At 40.4% G+C, this 21764-nt stretch overlaps 2 protein-coding genes and 1 long non-coding RNA gene across 4 annotated transcripts in view; 2 read left to right on the top strand and 1 right to left on the bottom strand.

Moving 5' to 3' along the window:
* LOC116376546 (uncharacterized) overlaps window positions 1-21400 on the bottom strand; it is a 29092-nt gene extending 7692 nt beyond the window's left edge. Inside the window, exons 1-2 of one of the 2 annotated variants that reach the window (XR_004211983.1) lie at window positions 20821-21400; window positions 7856-7974 (exon numbers count right to left, since the gene is read on the bottom strand). This is a non-coding gene — a long non-coding RNA (uncharacterized LOC116376546). Of the gene's footprint in view, window positions 1-7822; window positions 7975-20820 lie in introns of both variants that reach the window. The other variant, XR_004211984.1, reaches the window with a different exon arrangement.
* On the top strand, window positions 177-17868 carry LOC109900424 (butyrophilin subfamily 2 member A2-like). The gene is made up of 4 exons (XM_031837713.1): window positions 177-544; window positions 5356-5418; window positions 5715-5999; window positions 17601-17868. Exons 1-4 carry the CDS (start codon window positions 502-504, stop codon window positions 17666-17668), a joined length of 459 nt encoding a protein of 152 aa, XP_031693573.1. The 5' UTR covers window positions 177-501; the 3' UTR covers window positions 17669-17868.
* On the top strand, window positions 7918-17868 carry LOC109901096 (butyrophilin-like protein 9). Its single transcript, XM_031837710.1, has 9 exons — window positions 7918-8033; window positions 8135-8264; window positions 13955-14050; window positions 14355-14399; window positions 16087-16116; window positions 16219-16239; window positions 16535-16585; window positions 16789-16815; window positions 16927-17868. Exons 2-9 carry the CDS (start codon window positions 8174-8176, stop codon window positions 17226-17228), a joined length of 663 nt encoding a protein of 220 aa, XP_031693570.1. The 5' UTR covers window positions 7918-8033; window positions 8135-8173; the 3' UTR covers window positions 17229-17868.
* Window positions 21401-21764: the final 364 nt, after the last annotated feature.

Consider the following 21764-nt stretch of genomic DNA (forward strand, 5'->3'; position numbering starts at 1 on the left):
TGCAGAAAACACTAAACAGAAAATTAAACACCCACAACCAAAATGGGGAAAACAGGCTACCTAAGTTTGATTCTCAATCAGAGACAACGAATGACACCTGGCTCTGATTGAGAAACATACCAGGCCAAACACATAAATACTACATAGAAAAAAGAACATAGACTACCCACCCCAACTCACGCCCTAACCAAACTAACACAAAGACATAATAAAGGAACTAAGATCAGAACGTGACAAGTGGACTAATGAAAAAAAATACCAAGAGTTTTTGAGTGGTATTTTGCTTTAACAATCTTAACTCCTCCTACACATTTCCTGAAGAGAACCTACCACAAGTTTTTTTTTTGGGGGGGGGAATATAATGAGATAAGGAGAGGGAGTGGACATACAGGAGAGAGGAGAATCTGCTCTATCTTCATTTTTGATTACAGAGTAGAATTAAAATATACTGTGGATATGTCACATTGTCATCTGAGGATTCCATAGCTGAAGATAACTTTGATGTTACAACAGCTGGAAATTGAAGGAGGGATCATGCATTCAGGTAGAAATTAATTTCACTAGATAAACTGCTGCCGTTGTTTGAAGAACGTTGTATCTACCTTCACTTTCTCTCATCTCCTCCCCTTGTTTAGTTGTATTTGGAAAGAGATGCTGCTTTATTGGTTTAAAGATGCACTATGAAGAAATCACTCCTCCATTTCCTGGTTGCTAAAATTCTAACAGTTTGCCAAATTTCAATTTATGTAGCAAACAAGTAATTATAGTGTATATAATCATTGTACCATCTAAAAAGCTGTGAATAATCTTTTCCATAACCAAAAATATTGTATTTTCAGCTGTTTGAAATAGCTGCATAGAAATAGCGCACATAGAAGATATCTACTGTTTCTAGGCCGTGTATGTCCACTCCCTCTCCTTATCTCATTATTTGGGGCGGCAGGGTAGCCCACTGTTCCTAGGCCGTCATTGAAAATAAGAATTTGTTCTTAACTGACTTGCCTGGTTAAATAAAGGTAAAAAAAATAAATTACATATCCCTATTTCTGTATAGTCATGTGACAGGGCTATGTTTTTGAAAACTGCACAGCCCTATTTCCAAATAAAACGCCAACCCTGGCTTAACTGCAGTAACATAATTACGCCATGTGGTGCCGTATCTTGGCTGTCAGTCAAACGCCGCAAAAGTTAAACTAAAGTTTAAGTTAAGGCATTAATTCCAAATGGTTAAATTTAGGTTTGGGCAAGGCTTTAAAAAACACACACACAAAAACAAGTGCCTAGCACTGGGATTGAACACATAAGCCTCGAAGCTCGACTGCAGTTGAAATACCCATCCACCACCCCCATCGCCCTAGCGAGCCACCAGCTGCTAGAAGGTAATAGGCGCTTACATTGCACCTAGTGAGTGGATGGTATGGCTTCCACATTTCGCAAGGTCCAAATAAAATACGATCAAGCTTTATTTATACAGCACATTTCAGATATGGAATGCAATGCAATGTGCTTCACTGAATATATATATATATATATTTTTTAAATCAATCAGAATAAAAATGGAAATATTTACTACACAACAGATGCATGACGCGTTCGGAGTTCCATGAACAGAACTCTATGATCGGAATACTAAATCTGCATGAACTGTCAAGTCTAGACACGACCTAGAAACCCTAGATCTGTTCTATGTGCGCTATTTCTATGCGTCTCATTCTTAAGATGAGTTTTTGCCTCTGTTACTTTTGGTTTTGTAAACCAGTCTCAGCCACTTCTCTGCGCCCCTACAAACCTAATGTAGCCAGGCGTAAAATAAATGCCTGAAACTAGATCTGTTCTATGTGTGCTATTTCTATGAGTCTTATTCTTAAGGTTTTGTAAACCAGTTTCAGCCACTTCTCTGTGCCCCTACAAACCTAATGTAGCCAGGCGTAAAATAAATGCCCGAAACTAGATCATCCACATTCTGGTCTTGATGAAAATGTTTTAAAAAAACTGTCGTGGGAGGTTATCTTCAGTAAACGTGATGTTAGGAATTAAGACGGAGCGTCTCCTTGTTAAAGGGAAATATCACTCAAAAACTATCTTTTGGTATTTTTTTCCTTTGCAAAATGTTGCATTGTCATGTTCATGTGGCTGGAGACACTCTTCTTCTTAAAAGTCCAATATCTTGACAACTTGACTGCTGACATGCAAAGTATGTTGGGGCTGTATCAACAGTGGACTAAGGAAAAAATGTAGTTTTTGAGTGAAATTCCTCTTTTTAACGTCCAAAAGCAGAAGTCATGTCACAGGCTCTCTCTTCTCCCCTGAAAACCGGAATTTCCAGTTGTTGGCAACTCTGCAAAGGCTAATGCCCCTGCTATCTGTAATCCATCTCTACCTTCCCGCTGTACAGACGAAAGCCATAAAGAAATATGAAAGGGGGTCGGAACCTCCTTTTAAATTTTTTTAAAATACGTACATAGCTGTAGCATTGGCCTACAATCTTCATATTCTGATAGCAGAAGTCGCATGTAAGTGGAAAAACAACCTAGACTTGCTTTCAATGAGAATGACAGACCAAAAACACATTTCTATGTGAATTTGGTCGGGGAGCCCGACAAGTTACTTATTGGATCATTGAAGCATTATGCTTTATAAGACATAGCTGCTTTATTGATGAAAGGTCATACTATGTGGTTGTTTTACCTAGCTATTTTAAGATGATTGCACTAACTTTAAGTCGCTTTAGCTAAGAGCGTCTCCTAAATGACTAAAATGTAAATGTATTCAAATGTTATATTTGATTGCTTGTCTCCTTAATTAAGTTTTACCAAAGGACTTAGTTCAAATACATATTTTTTTACATTATTATCTACCAAAAAAGAATACTAATACAAAAAATTGTACTTCCGACTGTTAATAATTTCTATGGAGGAAACATATATTTCAACAATGGCTGCCATTGTGTATGTTTTTATAGCAGTTATGACAGCAGTCATTAAGTACAGTGCATTTGGATCATATTCAAACCCCATTCTCTTTTTCCACATTTTGTTAGGTTACAGCCTTATTCTAAAACAGATTAATATTTTTTTTCACATAAATCTACACACAATACCCCATAATGCGAAACAAAAACATGTATTTTGACATTTTTGCAAACGTATTAAAAATAAATAACAGAAATAGCATATTTACATGAGTATTCAGACCCTTTGCTATGATAATCGAAATTGAGCTCTGGTGAATCCTGTTTCCATTGATCATCCTTGAGATGTTTTTAGAACTTGATTTGATTGGTAAATTCAATTAATTGGACATGATTTGGAAAGGCATACACATGCATATATAAGGTCCCACAGATGACAATGCATGTTAGCGCAAAAACCAAGCCATGAGGTCGAAGGGACTGTCCTTAGAGCTCAGAGACAGGGTTGTGTCGAGGCACAGATCTGGGGAATTTTACCAAAACAAAATTGAAGGTCCCCAAGAACACAGTGGCTCCATCATTCTTAAATGGAAGAAGTTTGGACCTACCAAGATTCTTCCTAGAGCTAGCTGCTCCCTTGATCAGGGAGATGGTCATTTTGACAGAGCTCCAGAATTCCTCTGTGGAGATGGGAAAACCTTCCAGAAAGACAACAGTCTCTGCAGCACTCCACCAATCAGGCCTTTATGGTAGAGCGGCCAGATGGAAGCCACTCCTCAGTAAAAGGCAAATGACAGCCCGCTTGCCAAAAGACAAAAGTTTGCCAAAAGGCACCTTAAGGACTCTTAGACCATGAGAAACAAGATTCTTTGGTTTGACAAAACCAAGATGGAACTCTTTGGCCTGAATGCCAAGCGTCACGTCTGGAAGAAACAAGGCACCATCCCTACGGTGAAGCATGGTGGTGGCAGCATCATGCTGTTGTAACTTTAAACCGTCCCCTCGCCCATACCCGGTCGCGAACCAGGGACCCTCTGCACACATCAACAACAGTCAACAGTCGCTCCACAAAAGCCGCGGCCCTTGCAGAGCAAGGGGAAGTACTACTTCAAGGTCTCAGAGCAAGTGACGTCACCGATTGAAACGCTATTTAGCGCGCACCACCGCTAACTAAGCTAGCTGTTTCACATCCGTTACACTGTGGGGATGTTTTCAGCGACAGGGAGGCTAGTCAGGATCGAGGGAAAGATGAATTGAGCAAAGTACAGAGAGATCATTGATGAAAACCTGCTCCAGCGCACTCGGGACCTCAGACTGGGGGCAAAGGTACACCTTCCAACAGGACAACGACCCTAACCACACAGCCAAGACAATGCCGGGATGGCTTCTGGAAATGTATTTGAATGTCCTTGAGTGGCCCAGCCACTTTAGCAAAAATACATTTGCAAAAACTGTTTTGATTTGTTATTATGGGGTATTGTGTGTAGATTGATGAGGGGGAAAAAAACGATCTAATACATTTTCTAGTATGGCTGTAACATAACAAAATGTGGAAAAAGTCAAGGGGTCTGAATACTTTCCGAAAGCACTGTAATTGAACTTGTCGTACGTCTTGATGGGTTCGGATTTCAAAACTTGAAATATTGTTAATCATCAGTTAAACTAGAGACATGAGGGGTGCCATAGTCTAGAGTCTACACCAGAAAATAATGATTATCTGTCGGAGGAATGTACATATATGGTGGATGCAATTAAGCTTGGAATGTGCTGAGTGCAGGGAAAACGATCACATGTTGGCAGGCACTGATAAGAGTGGATGGAGAGTTGTGGATTAGTGAGGAAAGGGGCCGAGGTCAGGTCAGGGCACATTAAGGGAGAAGGTACAGTTTATTGCCTGTATCACTTAAGGTCCTGCCCATCAATAAAGATGTAATGTTTAGCGAGGAGGAGGAGACTCGACCAAAATTGAGGTATATATATTACCACTGTTGGAAATATGTTTTTGTCTGTTCAGTTGTTCGATCCTTTGGGTGAATAAACTTGGTTGGAGCTTTTATAGAGTCCGTCAATTTCTTACTCTGATATTTAGAACCTAACAGTCTCATGGTCCAACGTTCAGTATAACACAGCCTATTTGTTCAATGGTTCCTGCACATTGACTGTATGACCTAATGGTTTTAGCTTTGAGACAGAACGCGAAATTTGATCAAATGACCAGGGTCATATTCAGGAGGGTGCAACGTACTGAACATTGCAGAACGAAATTCCACTATACTCTACCAAGAAGCATGTCTGTTTTACTCAATATATTTTTTATCTGAACATACCAGTGTTGTACCCTACTACTGTACGTGTTTATTGATGCAATAGATTCAACTTTTTATAGTAACTGCAGTTATGATGATATTGTCATCAATAGGATGTCCTCTTATCTTTAAACACAGGTGTGTGGCTGAGGTTGATGACACTGACAACTCTGACAGTTCTCATGGCAGCTCAAAGACCTGGTGAGCATATCAACTTTCTGCTAGTTGCAAAAACATTGATTTCTTCCATATGACTGTCTTAGCTTTTTTAATTAACACGTATGAATGCCCTCTTCATAATACATTATAAACACATGTAAGCCTTATGAGCTATACTTAATGCATTCCAACTGCTCGTCTAAATCTATAACAACATTCATAGAGAATTAAGACCAGGCGGTATAGTTCCTTATGAAGCTAAATGTTGTAATGCCATATATAAATGGCTAATTTTTCACACCCTCTTACAAGAACTCTACATCTCACTCTTATCCCAGAGGTTTTCACTTTGATGGTTCATCATGGTCTGATCTTGACCGCGTTGAACTCCTCAGTCTCTCTGGCTTGTGAACTCTCACCTCTCTTCAATGCGGAGCCATTGGAGGTGCGCTGGTATCGGTCCGGTGACTTCGACAAACCTGCCTTGTTGTACAAAGATCACAAGATCCAGGTGGCCCCTGTGGACCCCCGGTACAGGGGCAGGGTGTCTCTAACTGGGGGGCTGGAGAGAGGGAATGTGTCCCTGACACTGGAGAGGGTCACACTGGCAGACGGGGGGGGGAGTATGTGTGCCATGTCAGCAACGCACAGTGGTATGAAAAAGCCAGTGTCTTCCTCACAGTAAAGGGTAAGGGACTGAAGACCGCACTCCACTTGTGTAGACAATGTGGAATGGGTAGCTGCAGTGCCTTCAGACAGTATTCACACCCGTTGACTTTTTGCACATTTTGTTGTGTAACAGTCTGAATTTTAAATGGTTTAAATGTAGATTTTGTGTCACTGATCTACACACAATAACCCATAATGTCAAAGTGGAATTATGTTTTTAGAAATGTTTACAAATGAATTAAAAATGAAAAGCTCAAATGTCTTGAGTCAATAAGTATTCAACCTTTTTGTCATGGCAAGCCTAAATAAGTTCAGGAGTAAATCATTTGCGAAATAAGTCACATAATAAGTTGCATGGACTCACTCTGTGTGCGATAATTAACTTGATTTTTGAACCACCACCCCATCCCTGTAAGTCTTTTCTAACTCAGTTGCCGGAAAGGAAGGAAACCGCTCAGGGATTTCATGAGGCTAATGGTGACTTTAAAACAGTTACAGGATTTAATGGCTGTTAAAAGAGAAAACTGAGGAAGGATCAACAACATTGTAGATGATCCACAATATGACAGAGTGAAATGAAGGAAGCCTGTACATAATACACATATTCCAAAACATGCATCCTGTTTGCAATAAGGCACTAAAGTAACACTGCAAACACTGTGGTAAAGAAATTAACTTTTTGTCCTGAATATAAAGTGTTATATTTTGGGCAAATCCAACAACACTGAGCACCACTCTTCATATTTTCAAGGATGGTGGTGGCTGTGTCATGTTATGTTTATGCTTGTCATTTTTTGGATAGAGCTAAGCACAGGCAAAGTCCTAGAGCAATACTTGGTTTAGTCTGCTTTCTAACAGACTGGGAGAGACACATCCACCTTACAGCAGGACAATTACCTAAAACACAAGGCCAAATGTAAATTTGAATGTTCTTGAGTGGTCTAGTTGTAGTTTTGACTTAAATCGTCTAGAAAATCTATTGCAAGACTTGAAGATGGCTGTCTAGCAATGATCAACAACCAACTTGACAGAGCTTGAAGAATCTTTTTAAAGAATAATTGTCAAATATTGTACAATCAAGGTGTGCAAAGCTCTTGGAGGCTTACCCAGAAAGTCTCACAGCTGTAATTGCTGCCAAAGGTGATTCTAGCATGTATTGACTCAGGGGATTGAATACTTATCTAATCAAGATATTAGTGTTTTATTCTCCATAAGAAAAATATATAAGAATCTTTCTGCCACTAACATTACAGAGAATTTTGTGCAGATCGCTGACAAAAAATGACAATGAAATACATTTAAATCGCACTTTGTAACAACCAAATGTGTAAAAAGTCCAGGGCTGTTAATGCTTTCTGAAGGCACTGTATTTAGCTGTATGTGAGGGACAGACAGAACAGTTGCACTGCAATTACACTGTAATATTGGTAGCCTAGTGGTTAGAGTGTTGGGTCAGTAACCAAAAGGTTGCTAGATCAAATCCCTGAGTTGCTAGTTAAACCCCTGTTTCTAGGCTGTCATTGTAAATAAGAATTTGTTCTTAAATGGCTTGCCTGGTTAAATAAATATTCTGGATATTGTAACTTATTTTAAAGGAATAGTTTTAAAAAATGACATTGGTTTCCTTACTCTGTAAGCAGTATATGGACACGTGTAACATTGCTCACAGGGTTAGGAAACCAATATGCTATTTTGTAATTTGGGTGAACTCTCCCTTTGAAATGTATAGAGAAAGTGGCAACTCTTTATGCAGATTTACAATTAAATACATTCTCACAATCATTGTCTTCTTGGTTGTACTTTGCCCCACCTCTGTCTATTAGTACTAGGTGGTACCCCGGTGGTCTCTGTTGCTGAAGCAAGAGGAGGAGGAGGTCGGTTGAACGTTACCTGTTCATCAGAGGGATGGTCACCATATCCTACACTCACCTGGAGAAACAAAGAGGGGACAGAGATCAGAAATGGACGAGAAGTACTGAACACTCCAGGTTATTGTAGACACTTTTTTGGAACATTACTGCAACTATGTACAGCTGTGTGTGTCTTTCTGTCAGTAAGTGTGTATATCCCCTTTTCCTCTCTGTAACAGATCCTCAGGGCTTGGTGAGAATCAGTAGTTGGATGCTGTATGCTCCCTCAGACACCGATTGGCTCTCCTGTACAGTCTCTGTCTGAGGAGGAGAAGGAGAGTAGAATCCTGCCCAGAGCTCCAACGGAGGGTGAGAATCTCAGAAATCTTAAACGGTATCTTATCATTTAATATTTGAGTCAAAGTCACAATAAGTTCATCATACCCAAAAACCAGTCAACACAACTTGGACCTCTTGTGAAATGGACCTTGGGCTTTCCTAAAGGGGCCCCTATCGGAATAAATTAGTTCTTAAAAGATACAATGCTGGTCTGAACAGACCCAAGGACCACCAGACCCAAGGACCACCAGACCCAAGGACCACCAGACCCAAGGACCACCAGACCCAATGACCACCAGACCCAAGGACAACCAGACCCAAGGACAACCAGACCCGGTCCGATTCAATCCGTGGGAAGCAGCAAAAAAAGCACCAAAAAAAATCTGTTATTAACTGGAGCTGTTAAGGCGCGATGGAGAGAAACGGAGCCGCTCTAGCAGGTGGAGGGACTGTGCAGTGTGTGTGTGCAGTGTGTGTGTGTGAGTGTGAGTGAGTGATGCCGGGTGTAGGCAGGGAGAGAGAAAGAAACAGCTACAAAGCCGACTCGCACAAGATAGAATACAGTAACTTCTTGCTGCCACAGATCTTGGTAACTGTAACCTTTTTCCTTCTCATTTACCTTTTAATTCCTTCATTTGAATTCCATCTTCCATTGATTCACAGGTAACTGACAAAATAAAGAAAACACTTGAGTAAATGAGAGATACAAAGTATATTGAAAGCAGGTGCTTCCACATGTGTGGTTCCTGAGGTTATTAGAGTTGATTGACGCCACTTAATAAAACATCCCCTTCAAAATCGGTCTGTTTAAGCTAGAGAGATCCGTTTTTTTTGGATGGGTAGCGCCTCAATCCCCCACGTCCACATATATGGTGGAAAGTGGCAGAGCTCCTGCATTGTTTGTCAGACCAGGAAACACCCTGAAATTCCGGCTTCTCATGAAAACGTCTGTAGTGTTTGAATGGTTTGGCCTACAAACTAATACTCTGTGGAAAGATGAGACTCTCACGAACAGGATGTTGTTCTCCGTCTTGCTCAACGAGTCCCACGGGACTTGTCTGAAGACAGTACCATCAATGTGTCGACTTCTGTATATAGCGTTCTAACCGTTTGTGCTACAAACTAAGATGACCACTCTATGGAAAGATGAGGCTCTCACAAATGCAACGGTGTTCTCAGTTTGTACGACACCCACAAGTGTCACGGGACTCATCTGAAGGTAAGTAGTTTTGTGGCAATAAAAATAAAAAATGGTTAAGTAAAGGATAAACGCCTCTGTTGTGTACATTACTTTGGAAATAATGGACGGAGGCGTTTATCCCGCTTATACCACAGTTGCCAGAGAAAACCATATGAAAGCAAACATTTAGCAGTATAAATACTTTTTTGTTGTAGATTTTTTTTTTATAAGCAAATTCATACTTTCTGATCTTTGGGTTGGTAGAGACGCGACCCAGTCGTTCGTTCGATTAGATTGATATTTAGGGACGCAACCCAGTTTGTTCTTTATGTTCCATTGCCAGGCTAGTAAAACGCTAGTAAAACTAAATACATGCTCTTCAACCAATGGCTGCCCGCACCCGCCCGCCTAGCATCACTACTCTGGACGGTTCTGACTTAGAATATGTGGACAACTATAAATACCTAGGTGCCTGGCTAGATTGTAAACTCTCATATTATTAAGCATCTCCAATCCAAAATTAAATCTAGAATCGCTTCCTATTTCGCAACAAAGCCTCCTTCACTCATGCTGCCAAACATACCCTCGTAAAACTGACTATCCTTCCGATTCTTGACTTCGCCGATGTAATTTACAAAATAGCTGTCACGTTCTGACCTTAGTTCTTTTGTTATGTCTTTGTTTTAGTATGGTCAGGGTGTGAGTTGGGTGGGTTGTCTATGTTCCTTTTTCTATGATTTGGGATTTCTGTGTTTGGCCTGGTATGGTTCTCAATCAGAGGTAGCTGTCATTCGTTGTCACTCATTGAGAACCATACTTAGGTAGCCTGGTTTCACTTTTGAGTTGTGGGTGATTATTTTCCGTGTTTCGGTTCTGTTATTTCACGTTGTCGTTTATTGTTTTGTTCAGTGTTCATTATTCTTATTAAACAATATGGACACTTACCACGCTGCGCATTGGTCCTCCGATCCTTCCTACTCCTCGTCATTGGTCCTCCTCGTCAGGAGGAAGACAACCGTTACAGAATCACCCACCACCAAAGGACCAAGTAGCGTGGTAACGGGCAGCAGCAGCGATCTCCAGACTCCTGGACATGGGAGGAGATCCTGGATGGCAAGGGACCCTGGGTACAGCCGGGAGAGTATCGCCGCCCCAAGGCAGAGCTGGAGGCAGCGAAAGCCAAGAGGCAGTGGTATGAGGAGGCAGCACGGCGAGTGGTTGGAAGCCCGAGAGGCAGCCCCAAAAATGTATTGGGGGGGAACACGGGGAGTGTGGCTAAGTTAGGTAGGAGACCTGAGCCAACTCCCTGTGCTTACCGTGGAGAGAGGGGGACCGGGCAGGCACCGTGTTATGCGGTGAGGCGCACGGTGTCCCCAGTGCGCAGGCATAGCCCGGTGCGGTACATAGCAGCGACTCGTATTGGCTGGGCTAGAGTGGGCATCGAGCCAGATGCCATGAAGCCGGCTCAGCGCATCTGGTCTCCAGTGCATCTCCTCAGGCCGGGGTACATGGCACCAGTCCTACGCATAGTGTCGCCGGTTTGCCAGCACAGCCCAGTGCGCCGCACTGGCCTGGCTACGGGGAGCATTCAGCCAGGTAGGGTTGGGCAGGCTCGGGGGCTCCTCGTCAGAGGAGGAGGAAGACAACCGTTACAATAGCCTCCAACACTCTACTCAGCAAATTGGATGCAGTCTATCACAGTGCCATCCGTTTTGTCACCAAAGCCCCATATACTACCCATCATTGCGACCTGTATGCTCTCGTTGGCTGGTCCTCGCTACATATTTGCCGCCAAACCCACTGGCTCCATGTCATCTATAGGTATTTGCTTGGTAAAGCTCTGTCTTATCTCAGCTCACCGGTCACCATAGCAACACCCACCTGTAGCCAGCAGGAATATTTCACTGGTCATCCCCAAAGCCAACATCTCCTTTGGCCACCTTTCCTTCCAGTTCTCTGCTGCCAAAGACTGGAACAAATTGCAAAAAGAAATCACTGAAGGTGGAGACTTATATCTCCCTCACTAACTTCAAGCATCAGCTGTCAGAGCAGCTTACCGATCGCTGTAGCTGTACACAGCCCATCTGTGAATAGACAATCCAAACCAACTACCTACCTCATCCCCATGTTTGTTTGTTTTCTGCTCTTTTGCACACCAGTATTTCTACTTGCACATCTATCACTCCAGTGTTGATTGCTCAATTGTAATTACTTCTCCACTATGGCCTATTTATTGCCTTACCTCCTTACTTCATTTGCACTCACTGTATACAGATTTTCTATTGTGTTATTGACTGTACGTTTGTTTATCCCATGTGTAACTCTCTGTTGTTTTTGTCGCACTGCTTTGCTTTATCATGGCCAGGTCGCAGTTGTAAATGAGAACTTGTTCTCAACTGGCCTACCTGGTTAAATTAAGGTGAAATACATATATTTTTAAATACTCAGTGGCAACGTTCTTATGCCTTATTTACTGCTACCTCTGCAGCCAGAATAACAGAAAAATGTATTCTGTCTCGTTTGTTTAAGCTGTTTATCCCGGCCAAACTGTTCACAGTTGCCAAAGAAAAGAATACTATAAGCACACATTTACAGGTAGAAATACAGTTTTCTCATTGATATTTTCATTTATATAAGAACATTCCTACTTTCTGATGTTTTGGTTGCTAAAGACACAACCCAGCCATTAGTTCGATATTTATGGACGAGACCCAGTCGCTTGCTTGCTAGCTAGCTACGGCTAACACAGTTACAACCTCAGCAGACAGAATAAAAGCAAAGTAGCTGTTTTCTATTAACCTTCATTTGGATACATCCGTAACAATGAACTGATAATGCCCTATGTTGCCTGGCATATCTAGAAAAGTTTGCCTTCTCGTCAGGACACTTGACACTGTTCATTACAAGGAGATCACATTGCACATCAAACATTAGTTTAGAAGCTAGCTAAATAGGTTGTTGCTAGCAAGCCTGCCAATATGACAACCAAATAAAAAAATATCAGTTGCTGAAAACACCTGGTCAAACTTGCAACGACGGAGGATTTGACATCATAGCACCACTTGCGTCATGACTGCAACAGATGGTCATCACTCACCATGTTAGGTCATCAGATGCTCCAAAAAAATATGTCTCTGCAAAAACAAATTAGTGCTAGCTAGCTACATTTTTTTCCCTCGTTGGACCTGCATTTACAATGTATCCAATTTTGGTTTGTGTGGTTGTTGGTTTAGCTTTCGATAACTTTGTAGCAAGTAGGGTATGCATGTGTAGGCGCTTATTGCGTCATGATCGCAAGGTGTCCCTATATCTTTCCCTACTGTCCCGCTATCTGGTATAAATGTACATTCTAGAATGCTCTTCTAGCCAATCAGGAACAAATATTCAACAATGCTGTTTCATACAGTGCCTTGCGAAAGTATTCGGCCCCCTTGAACTTTGCGACCTTTTGCCACATTTCAGGCTTCAAACATAAAGATATAAAACTGTATTTTTTTGTGAAGAATCAACAACAAGTGGGACATAATCATGAAGTGGAACGACATTTATTGGATATTTCAAACTTTTTTAACAAATCAAAAACTGAAAAATTGGGCGTGCAAAATTATACATACTGTATATGTCCTAGATATAGTACATGTCTATAGTATTAAATGGCAAGTTCAATATTTTATCAAATCTTGATTTTTTTTTTTTTTTGTTACCTAAAGGGTCTAAAATAAAAAATAAAATAGCTAAATGATCCATGGTATGACCATTTTTATGGTATGACCATGTTAGATCTCAGAAAAGATACAATTGTGAACTCTCGACCCACATGTATCACATAAAATGTATATGCCATATCTCACAATTGATTGGACTTCCCGAATGTAGTATTTTCACTGTGACAGAACGTACATTTTTTTGTGGATTTGTGTCATTCCACATAGTTCTTTGAAAGCGGTGCAGTGAGTGGGGGGCTGCATAACCCTGTGACATAGCGTTCGCTCTAGCTCTACCTTGCTGAGTTAGAGAGGCCCAAAATTTGACAGACAGTCCAACAACAAGGGTTTAGGAACTTAGACACATTTTTAAAATTTGACGTAATTCCCCTTTAAGACACTTTATGTCAGTGTTTTCTTTATTTTTGCAGCTACCTGTATCTCCTAACTTGCTTGCCACACAGGGAGACTACTTTTACTATAGTGTTGCTTTGATGACTTGTGATTGGCCGGAAACAACAGCAAGCTTCACGCACCACTTTGGTGAAAAGCAAGAGCAGCAGCATAAATTGTACAATTTTCACTCTCTCTCCACAGCACCACTCGCATTCAGGACTGTACGGGTCCTTACGGGCAAATTGGTTATAATTACAAATACCCAAGACCCATGACAATTAGGTCCAACCTGGCTTTTCGGGTACAGGTGAAATGGTGAAGTCCTCTAATATGTTGTCTTGAGTTACTGTATGTACCGAAAGACAACATCATAAACCTGGGAAATAAGACTTTTTTTTTTTAAGTAATATTTTAAGTGGTTTGATAAATTCTTTGTACAGGACATTGGGGTCTTGGAGCCTTCATCACGACTCTGATTATTTTACTGCTAATTGTCTCTACTGTTATTGGGCTCTTCATCTGGATCAAAAAAACTGGTATGTCAACAAGCTAACGCAAATTAATTTAAATGTGAACAGCATGTGACCTATCATTAGTAGAACTGATCTTCATAGGGTGGCTAGACTATTCTACTCCACAAACATATATACTGTACATATTTACATTGTGTTTATATGTAATGTTGTCAATGCTTAAAGTGTATGCCTTTCATTCAACAAATTGTTGCATGCATTTTTTTCAAGTACTACTGCATTGATTGATCACTCACACCCATCCCTATCATTTACAATGGGTTATGTGGTTTTACATTGACAATATCTACTTCTCTTCCTCCTGCAGGGTTTGTCAGAGTCTCAACATTGAAGAAAATGGCAAATGAAAACGGTATTAAGCATTGTCTAATCATTTCGTTTTATATAAAAGTCCAGTTCCAAAGATTTCCAAAACCCTATCGCAAGTGAGGTGCATTTGGGTTTAGACAAGAGTGTTGGGAATAAACAAGAGCGTCAGGACCTTTGTTTAACTAAGCAAATCAGTTAAGAAAGAATTCTTATTTACAATGACGATCTACCAAAAGGCAAAAAGGCCTCCTGCGGGACGGTCATGCATAGACGTCAATTCGAAATTAAGTTAGGCGTTAGGAATTGCACCTTAATATAATATTAAGTTTGATGATGACATTGAAAAACCTCCCTGGTACAATACATAAAAAAATAATATTGTATGACCTAGCTACCTATATTAATATTACTGTCATTGCATTTCGGATAAAACAGTCTACAGAGAGGCCAGAATTTACTTCTATAGTTTTTCAAGACTATTTTGTGTATTTCAATATTATGTTATAACATGATTTTTTTTAAACATATTTGATTACTTAACTTTTATGTTTTAATTTAATCGAGAAAGCCACTTTTGTCGGATGTACATTATTTATTTATTTTTGTGATATTTTATTTAACATTTCAAAGGTTGAATGAGCATTTTACGCATTTTGTACTGAAGCTGAGGTGTTTGTTGATTATTTTATGTGAACATTATATTGAATATTTATTTTGTGTATACACTCCCTCTGTATTTATTTGGACAGTGAAGCTAAATTTGGCTCTATGCTACAGGATTTTGGATTTGAGATCAAACCGTATAGACAGTATAGAGTGACACCTTTTATTTGAGGGTATTTTCATGAATATCTGTTGTACTGTTTAGAAATGAAAATACTTTATGTATCTAGTCCACCCATTTGAAGAAGTCATAAATATTTGGACAAATTCAATTATAGTGTATTAAAGTGTTGAACGGTGTTTCCTCCGACACATTGGTGCAGCTGGCTTCCGGGTTGAGGGGGGCGGTTAGGAAGCGCGGTTTGGCAGGTCATGTTTCGGAGGACCCGACTTTCGCCTCTCCCGAGCTCGTTGGGGAGTTGCAGCGTTGAGACAAGATCGTAATCACGAAATTGGGGAGAAAAAGGGTGTAAAATATATTATTATTTTTAAAAAATGTAAAAATAACATCTATTCTTATTTACAATAAAAGTGACTCCTAAATGACACAGTAGATTATTATTCAAATGGAGGGACTAGATACACAAAGTTCTTTAATATCTAAACGGTAAAACAGATACTTATGAGAATAAATGAAATATTTGATCTCCAATCCAAAATGCTGGCATATAGAGACAACTTTAAACATTGTAGCTATAGTAAATAGAGGAGAGTATCTATATTATCTAAGAAACATGTCTTATTTGATTAGAAATTGAAAACTTTTTTTCAATAAAACTCAGTAAGGTAAGGTGGTGTTCAGTAAGGTGGTGTTCAAATGAAATTTTCTATTTTCAAAACGTTATTTCTTTAGTATGGCACACAACTTCTAACACATCTCCAGATGAAGGAGATCAAATTCAAGTGTCAAATAGAGTTACTCTTCTATTAACTAAATTAGTAATTTGTCAAGCGTTGAACATACTGTATAGCTAGATAGATTAATACGGTTAATTATATTGTGTCAATAATCTATATGTCAACAATATTGTGTGACCTGTAGTGATATTAGTGTCAATCTATTTCAGATAAAACAGAGTCTGCTGAGAGGCCTGAAGGTATTTCATCTATCTTTTTTCAAGACTACTTTGTGAATTTCTACACATTATATGATTTTCTATATACTTGGTATCTTACTTTTAACCGTTTTCATTTAATAGAAGAAACAGCTCTTGCCGGAGGTAAATCTGAACATTTCATTTAGCATTGCAAAAGCAACTTTACTGAGCATTTTGTGTTTTGTATAGAATATTATGTATTTATGTGTGTTGTTGTTTATTTAATGTATATATCTACATTTGCTATGAAATACCTGTCTCATTTAATCAGAAATTGACAAGCGTCAATTTACGGGTAAAAGATATCAAATTCAAGTATAACTAGTCATTTATCATCCATTGAACAGATAAATATGGTTGATTATTTGATGCATCGACAATCAACTTTTTGTCAATACTAATATGTTCATTTGTGCAGAATGTGGTACGCAAACTGCCAAGGAAACAACTACACAGTGTGTCCCGAAAGGTACATTTACATTGACATACGTTTTTATTATTTAACATTTTCTGTTAAGTTAGTTAACCCACAAACACAGTCATTCCCAGGTTTATTCACATTCATTGAACAACACCCATTAAAAAAAAGTGGTGCAACCCAATATTTATTTTCTGTTGATAAGCTTAGTGGTTAGAAAATGTCTCTGATTTTGATTTGTTAATCATTTGCAGAATGGGGTGAAGTAAAAAGATTCAAAGGTAGGACATAAAAACATCAAACATAACATTATTACGTGGCTGTACCTACTACATCCATCTCAGCAACCACGTGACTGAATAAATTCACCAAATATTTTTTCCTTTTCTTAGTGGACATCACTCTGGACCCAAAGCCTGGTCATCCGTATCTACACGTGTCTCCAAATCGAAAGAAGGTCTACTCTAAGACATCAAAAGAACCTAATGTTTCCACAGCCCCTCATGTCCTTAGTGAGGACAAATTCAGCTTCGGACAGATATACTGGGAAGTGGTGGTGAGGAATGGTGGAATTTTCAATTCATTTCTTGGAGAGAAACAGTCATGGTACGTCGGGGTAGCCACAGACACAGCCACTCTGACAACTGGTGTTGTACCTTTAACCCCACAGAATGGTTTCTGGGTTTTTACATGAAAAAAATAAAAAGGGTATTGTGTCTCTGATGACCCTCAAATGCCACTATCTGGAAATGAAAGCCCTTCAGTGTTGAGTGACATGTCAGCAGACATTCTTACAACACTGGGAGTGTTCTTAGATTGTGACAGATAGATGCTTTCCTTTTATGATGCTGATACAAAGGTACATCTTTACAGTTTGTTTAACGTTGTGTCATCTAACACATTCTTCGCTGTATTCAGCCCTGGGTTACCTGACACCTGTCCCTTAACAGTAAAATGACTCTGTATGACAAAGTGTTATGGAATAGGCCAGGTAGTTTAGTTCTTAGGAACACAATTATACACTACACTACCACTTTGACATTTCATCCCCAGGTAGCAGCAACAGAGGCAGGTGCTGTCCTCTGCCAGAAAGTCTTGAACAGGTGTGGGCAATCGGGGTGTGGCAGCTTGTAGCGCCGTGAGGCTGTTGTAGTTTGGTGGCCATGTGGGCTTTCGGTTTGGTTTTAAATCTTCGGTTTTTGGGATGTCCTTTTTCTATATACAATTATTTGTTGATCACAGTGGCGACACGTCATTCAGGGCAGGTGGAGCGTTTTACAAACAATGTAAAAAAAATGTTTCAATTAGTTAATAAAGCTGCATACAAACATGCATACAATCTCTTTATTGCTTTCTTGAGTAAGGCAGCTCCAAAATGCAGATTTTTTTCAGCCTAGCTCAGTGCTTTCTGCGGAGCGTAAGGGTTGGTAATGTTCTCTAGTTGCGCCGTGATTGGCTCAGTGTTCTGTCACTCATGGGGATGCTACATCACCACAAAATCTACAGTGAGAAATCGAAAATTCAAGCCCCTTGGATGCTGCCATAGACTTACATTAGAAGTGCCCATCCAAGAAGGCTCAAGGTCATTGGCCAAATCACATTATATCTACCGTAGCTTTGATTGGACTGATTTTATCAACATCATACTTTCACAATCTTAACGAGCAAACTAGACAAGCGGTCATCCTCATGAATCAAGTCGACAATCTACTGGGAAATACTTTTCCATCCTTGTCATATGAAGATAAATTATAGATAAAACGTATCGGTGCTCATTGGCCATTGGACATAAACATTACACAAAGAGTTATAAATCGGAAATTTAACAATGAGTGCTGAGGTGCCACTGCAGCTTTGGGCTCAGTCCCAGGCTGTGTCACAGCTGGCCGTGACTGGCCCAGCGTCATCCGGGTTAGGGGAAGGTTTGGCCGGCCGGGATTTCCTTGTCTCATCATACTCTTGTGTTTCCTCCGACTCATTGGTGCGGCTGGCTTCCGGGTTACGCGAGCAGTATGTCAAGAAGCAGTGTGTTTTGGCTCTCGACCCATGCCGAGTCCGCAGGGGAGATTTAGCGATGAGACAAGATCATACTGTAACTTCTGATGTGAATGTCACATCCTTCTTCAGTCTTTTCTTCAGACCTTCAAACCATTTCTTGGTGATTCTATAGTTGTCTTGGAGTTCTGGCATTTCTCGTTTCCATGACAACTTCACGAGATATCGTCCATCTTTGAAGGTGGTTGTTTTCTCGAACCTCTAGAGCCTCCTTTTCCGCTGGGTTCTGTTTTCTTGCTTATAATACCCAGAGACTCAAGCTCCCAGAATGCAAGCAGTTGTTTGGAGACTCGTGTGTCTTCATCAAGTGGGATGAACATGCATGTTGCCTCGGCGACACATGACATGGACACTGGTTCCTGCACCGAACATCCAAAGGTGCTCTCTAAAGCAACCAGCGTCTCCGTCAGTTACTTCACTCTGCCTGATTGTCCCGTTCTGACCATAGTTCTGTTATTTTATTCTTTGTTTTAGTATGGTCAGGGCGTGAGTTGGGGTGGGCAGTCTGTTTGTTTTTCTATGTTGGTTTTTGTGTTCGGCCTAGTATGGTTCTCAGAGGCAGGTGTCGTTAGTTGTCTCTGATTGAGAATCATACTTAGGTAGCCTGGGTTTCACTTTTGGTTTGTGGGTGTTTGTTTCCGTGTGTGTGTTTGGGCCACACGGTACTGTTTCGGTTTTGTAAATTCATGTCATCGTTTATTGTTTTGATTCAGTGTTCAGTGCTTTCTTTAATTAAAATCATCATGAACACTTACCACGCTGCGCTTTCGTCCGATACTTACTACTCCTCAGACGAAGAGGACGATATCCGTTACACTGATACTATCTGCCAGTAGTGGTCTGCTCCTATCAGGACAGAGTGTTCAGGATAATTGTAATCTCCTGGAAAGTCTGCGAGCTGCAGTCCCTTTCTGTTGAGCTCATGTTGAATCTGTTCACCAGGAACCTTCATCGCAGCTATGCACACTTGTGGGGTTTCAATTGCCTCTATCTCTATTCTCTGCTGTTTGTCCCAGACATTCTCCAAGATGACTTTCACTGTGTTGTGTTGGGACGTTGCTGGAGCAGAGGAGCCAAACGTGTGAAGAGTGAGTGCCTCTTGTCTGATTACTGGTAGCTTCAAGCCCTTCACAAGGTTTTCATGTACGAAGCTTCTCTGACTGCCTCCATCTAGTAAGCAACGAGCTATCTTCCTGCCCGATGGGCCTTCTACCCTTGCCTTTGCCATTTGTAGCAATACAGTGTTCTGTCCATCTGGTTTAATCTTCAATGAATGGGGAAAAACTGAGGAAACAGCATCTACAGAAACAGTAGGGGTTGCACCTCACTCCTCTTACCACTACACACAGCAATGTGATGTCTGCTTCCACATGACACGTCTTTGACTTTACAGAATTTTGCTGTGTTTCTGTCCTAAACATACAAAACATCTTCCCATTTTCTTTAGTTTTTCTCTTTGCGTGTAGCAATATTGTGGTCAGGGCAGTTTTCTGATTTGTGGTCTGCACTGTCACAGAATAGACCGTTTTGTTCCTTCTGGCTGGCTGTGTGCAGTGCCGCAGCAGATGGCATGTTGGGTCTTTTTGTTTTCATTTCATTGGAGGAGCATGACTTGTTCTATGGTTTGCTCTCTTTCTGTTGGTTGCATGATCGTGTCATTTGTAGTGCTCTTTCCCTGCTCTGAACCTCCTGTAGGAAACTGACAATCTCAAGACACTTTCCATTCATCATCTACTCCCCTCTAACGACTATAGTCGAGCTATGTGCTCTGGAATCATCTGCAGTAAGATTGGGCATAGTAGGCTTCCATAGGTTTCTGACACTACACCCAGTGATTCCAAGCTCCTAATCTGAATTTCACATTCATCATATAACTGCCTCAATGCATTTAGGTCAGAGGATTTCTTCACAGGAGTGAGATTCAGCAGCTTTGACATGTGAGCACTAATCACAAGATCTTTCCTTCCAAATCTGCTCTTGAGCAGAGCGATTGCATCATCATAGTTACTGTCTGTTAACATCAATCCTGCTACTGCCTTTGCAGCTGGTCCAGTGAGATGTTTTCACATAGGTAAAGTTCTCTTCATTACACAGTGAATCATTGTTGTGAATAGCGGTCTCATACTGGCTCCAAAACTCCTACCACATACTGACATCTCCATAGAATTTCTCAATAATCAACTTCGGTAGCCTTACTGATTGTCTCTGATCTGTTTGAGTTAGTCACTCACCAGTGCTGGTAGTGGATTGAGGTCCTGTTTTTTCTTTATAATTTGTTGTGCACTGCTCTTCAGCATGATAATGCGCTCTTTGTAATCCTCTGTGCATGCATTCTCCGCCTCCAGTCCGTCCAATGGCGCTAACTGTTCAATTCCACGATCAAGTTCAAACAAGCTGTCCTCATTAGCTGATAGCAATTCCAATGTATGATAACAATGTATTCAAGTGATCGGTATCCGAATTTGACTGGGTTATTTCCACGTCAATCTGATTCAAAAATCCGTTTTGTGGCACCTCGAATGGTAGCCCGCTTTCGTCTCATTCTTTCTGCTTCATGCCGATGTTCCTCGTCAGCCATTTCAGCCGCTTCATCCCTATGATCTTCATCGCAGCTCATACTTTTCCTGGATCTCGGCACAAAAATATAGTAGTAATGACTCGGGATGTCGGGTTTGAAATGAAAGCTTATTTTAGTAATACTACTTGTTCACCTTACATTGAACAACTTTAGATTCTACAAAACAATAAAAGAAAGTTGCTAGCGAAAATCAGGATAGTCACTTGTACATAACTGGCGAGTTCTCTCTCTACTTCGTGTCGCAAGGCATTTTGGAACTTGCAGTCAAAAGCGTAATCCAATACTAACCAATAAAACAAAAATATGTAAGTAGTTCTCTCGATCTCCAACACACAAATTCTAATACAATTACATATGTAAATAACTAAAGAAATATCTTTAGATACAGCTCAATGAATTAACTGTAAACAATAACTCTGTAACCCATTAAAGTTACCAGCATAAACATTATTTTTGTTTGCCCCACCAAGATTAATATGCCAAAACTGCCACTGGTTGATCACCATTTTGAACATCAATAACTTGCTTGAGCTGGTTGACCAAAGAGTCAAGACAGAGCTGGCCCTGAACTCTGTAAGCTTGCCTCTCCTGGGGCAC

The sequence above is a fragment of the Oncorhynchus kisutch genome, linkage group LG12 (assembly GCF_002021735.2).
Source record: "Oncorhynchus kisutch isolate 150728-3 linkage group LG12, Okis_V2, whole genome shotgun sequence".
Taxonomy (NCBI): domain Eukaryota; kingdom Metazoa; phylum Chordata; class Actinopteri; order Salmoniformes; family Salmonidae; genus Oncorhynchus; species Oncorhynchus kisutch.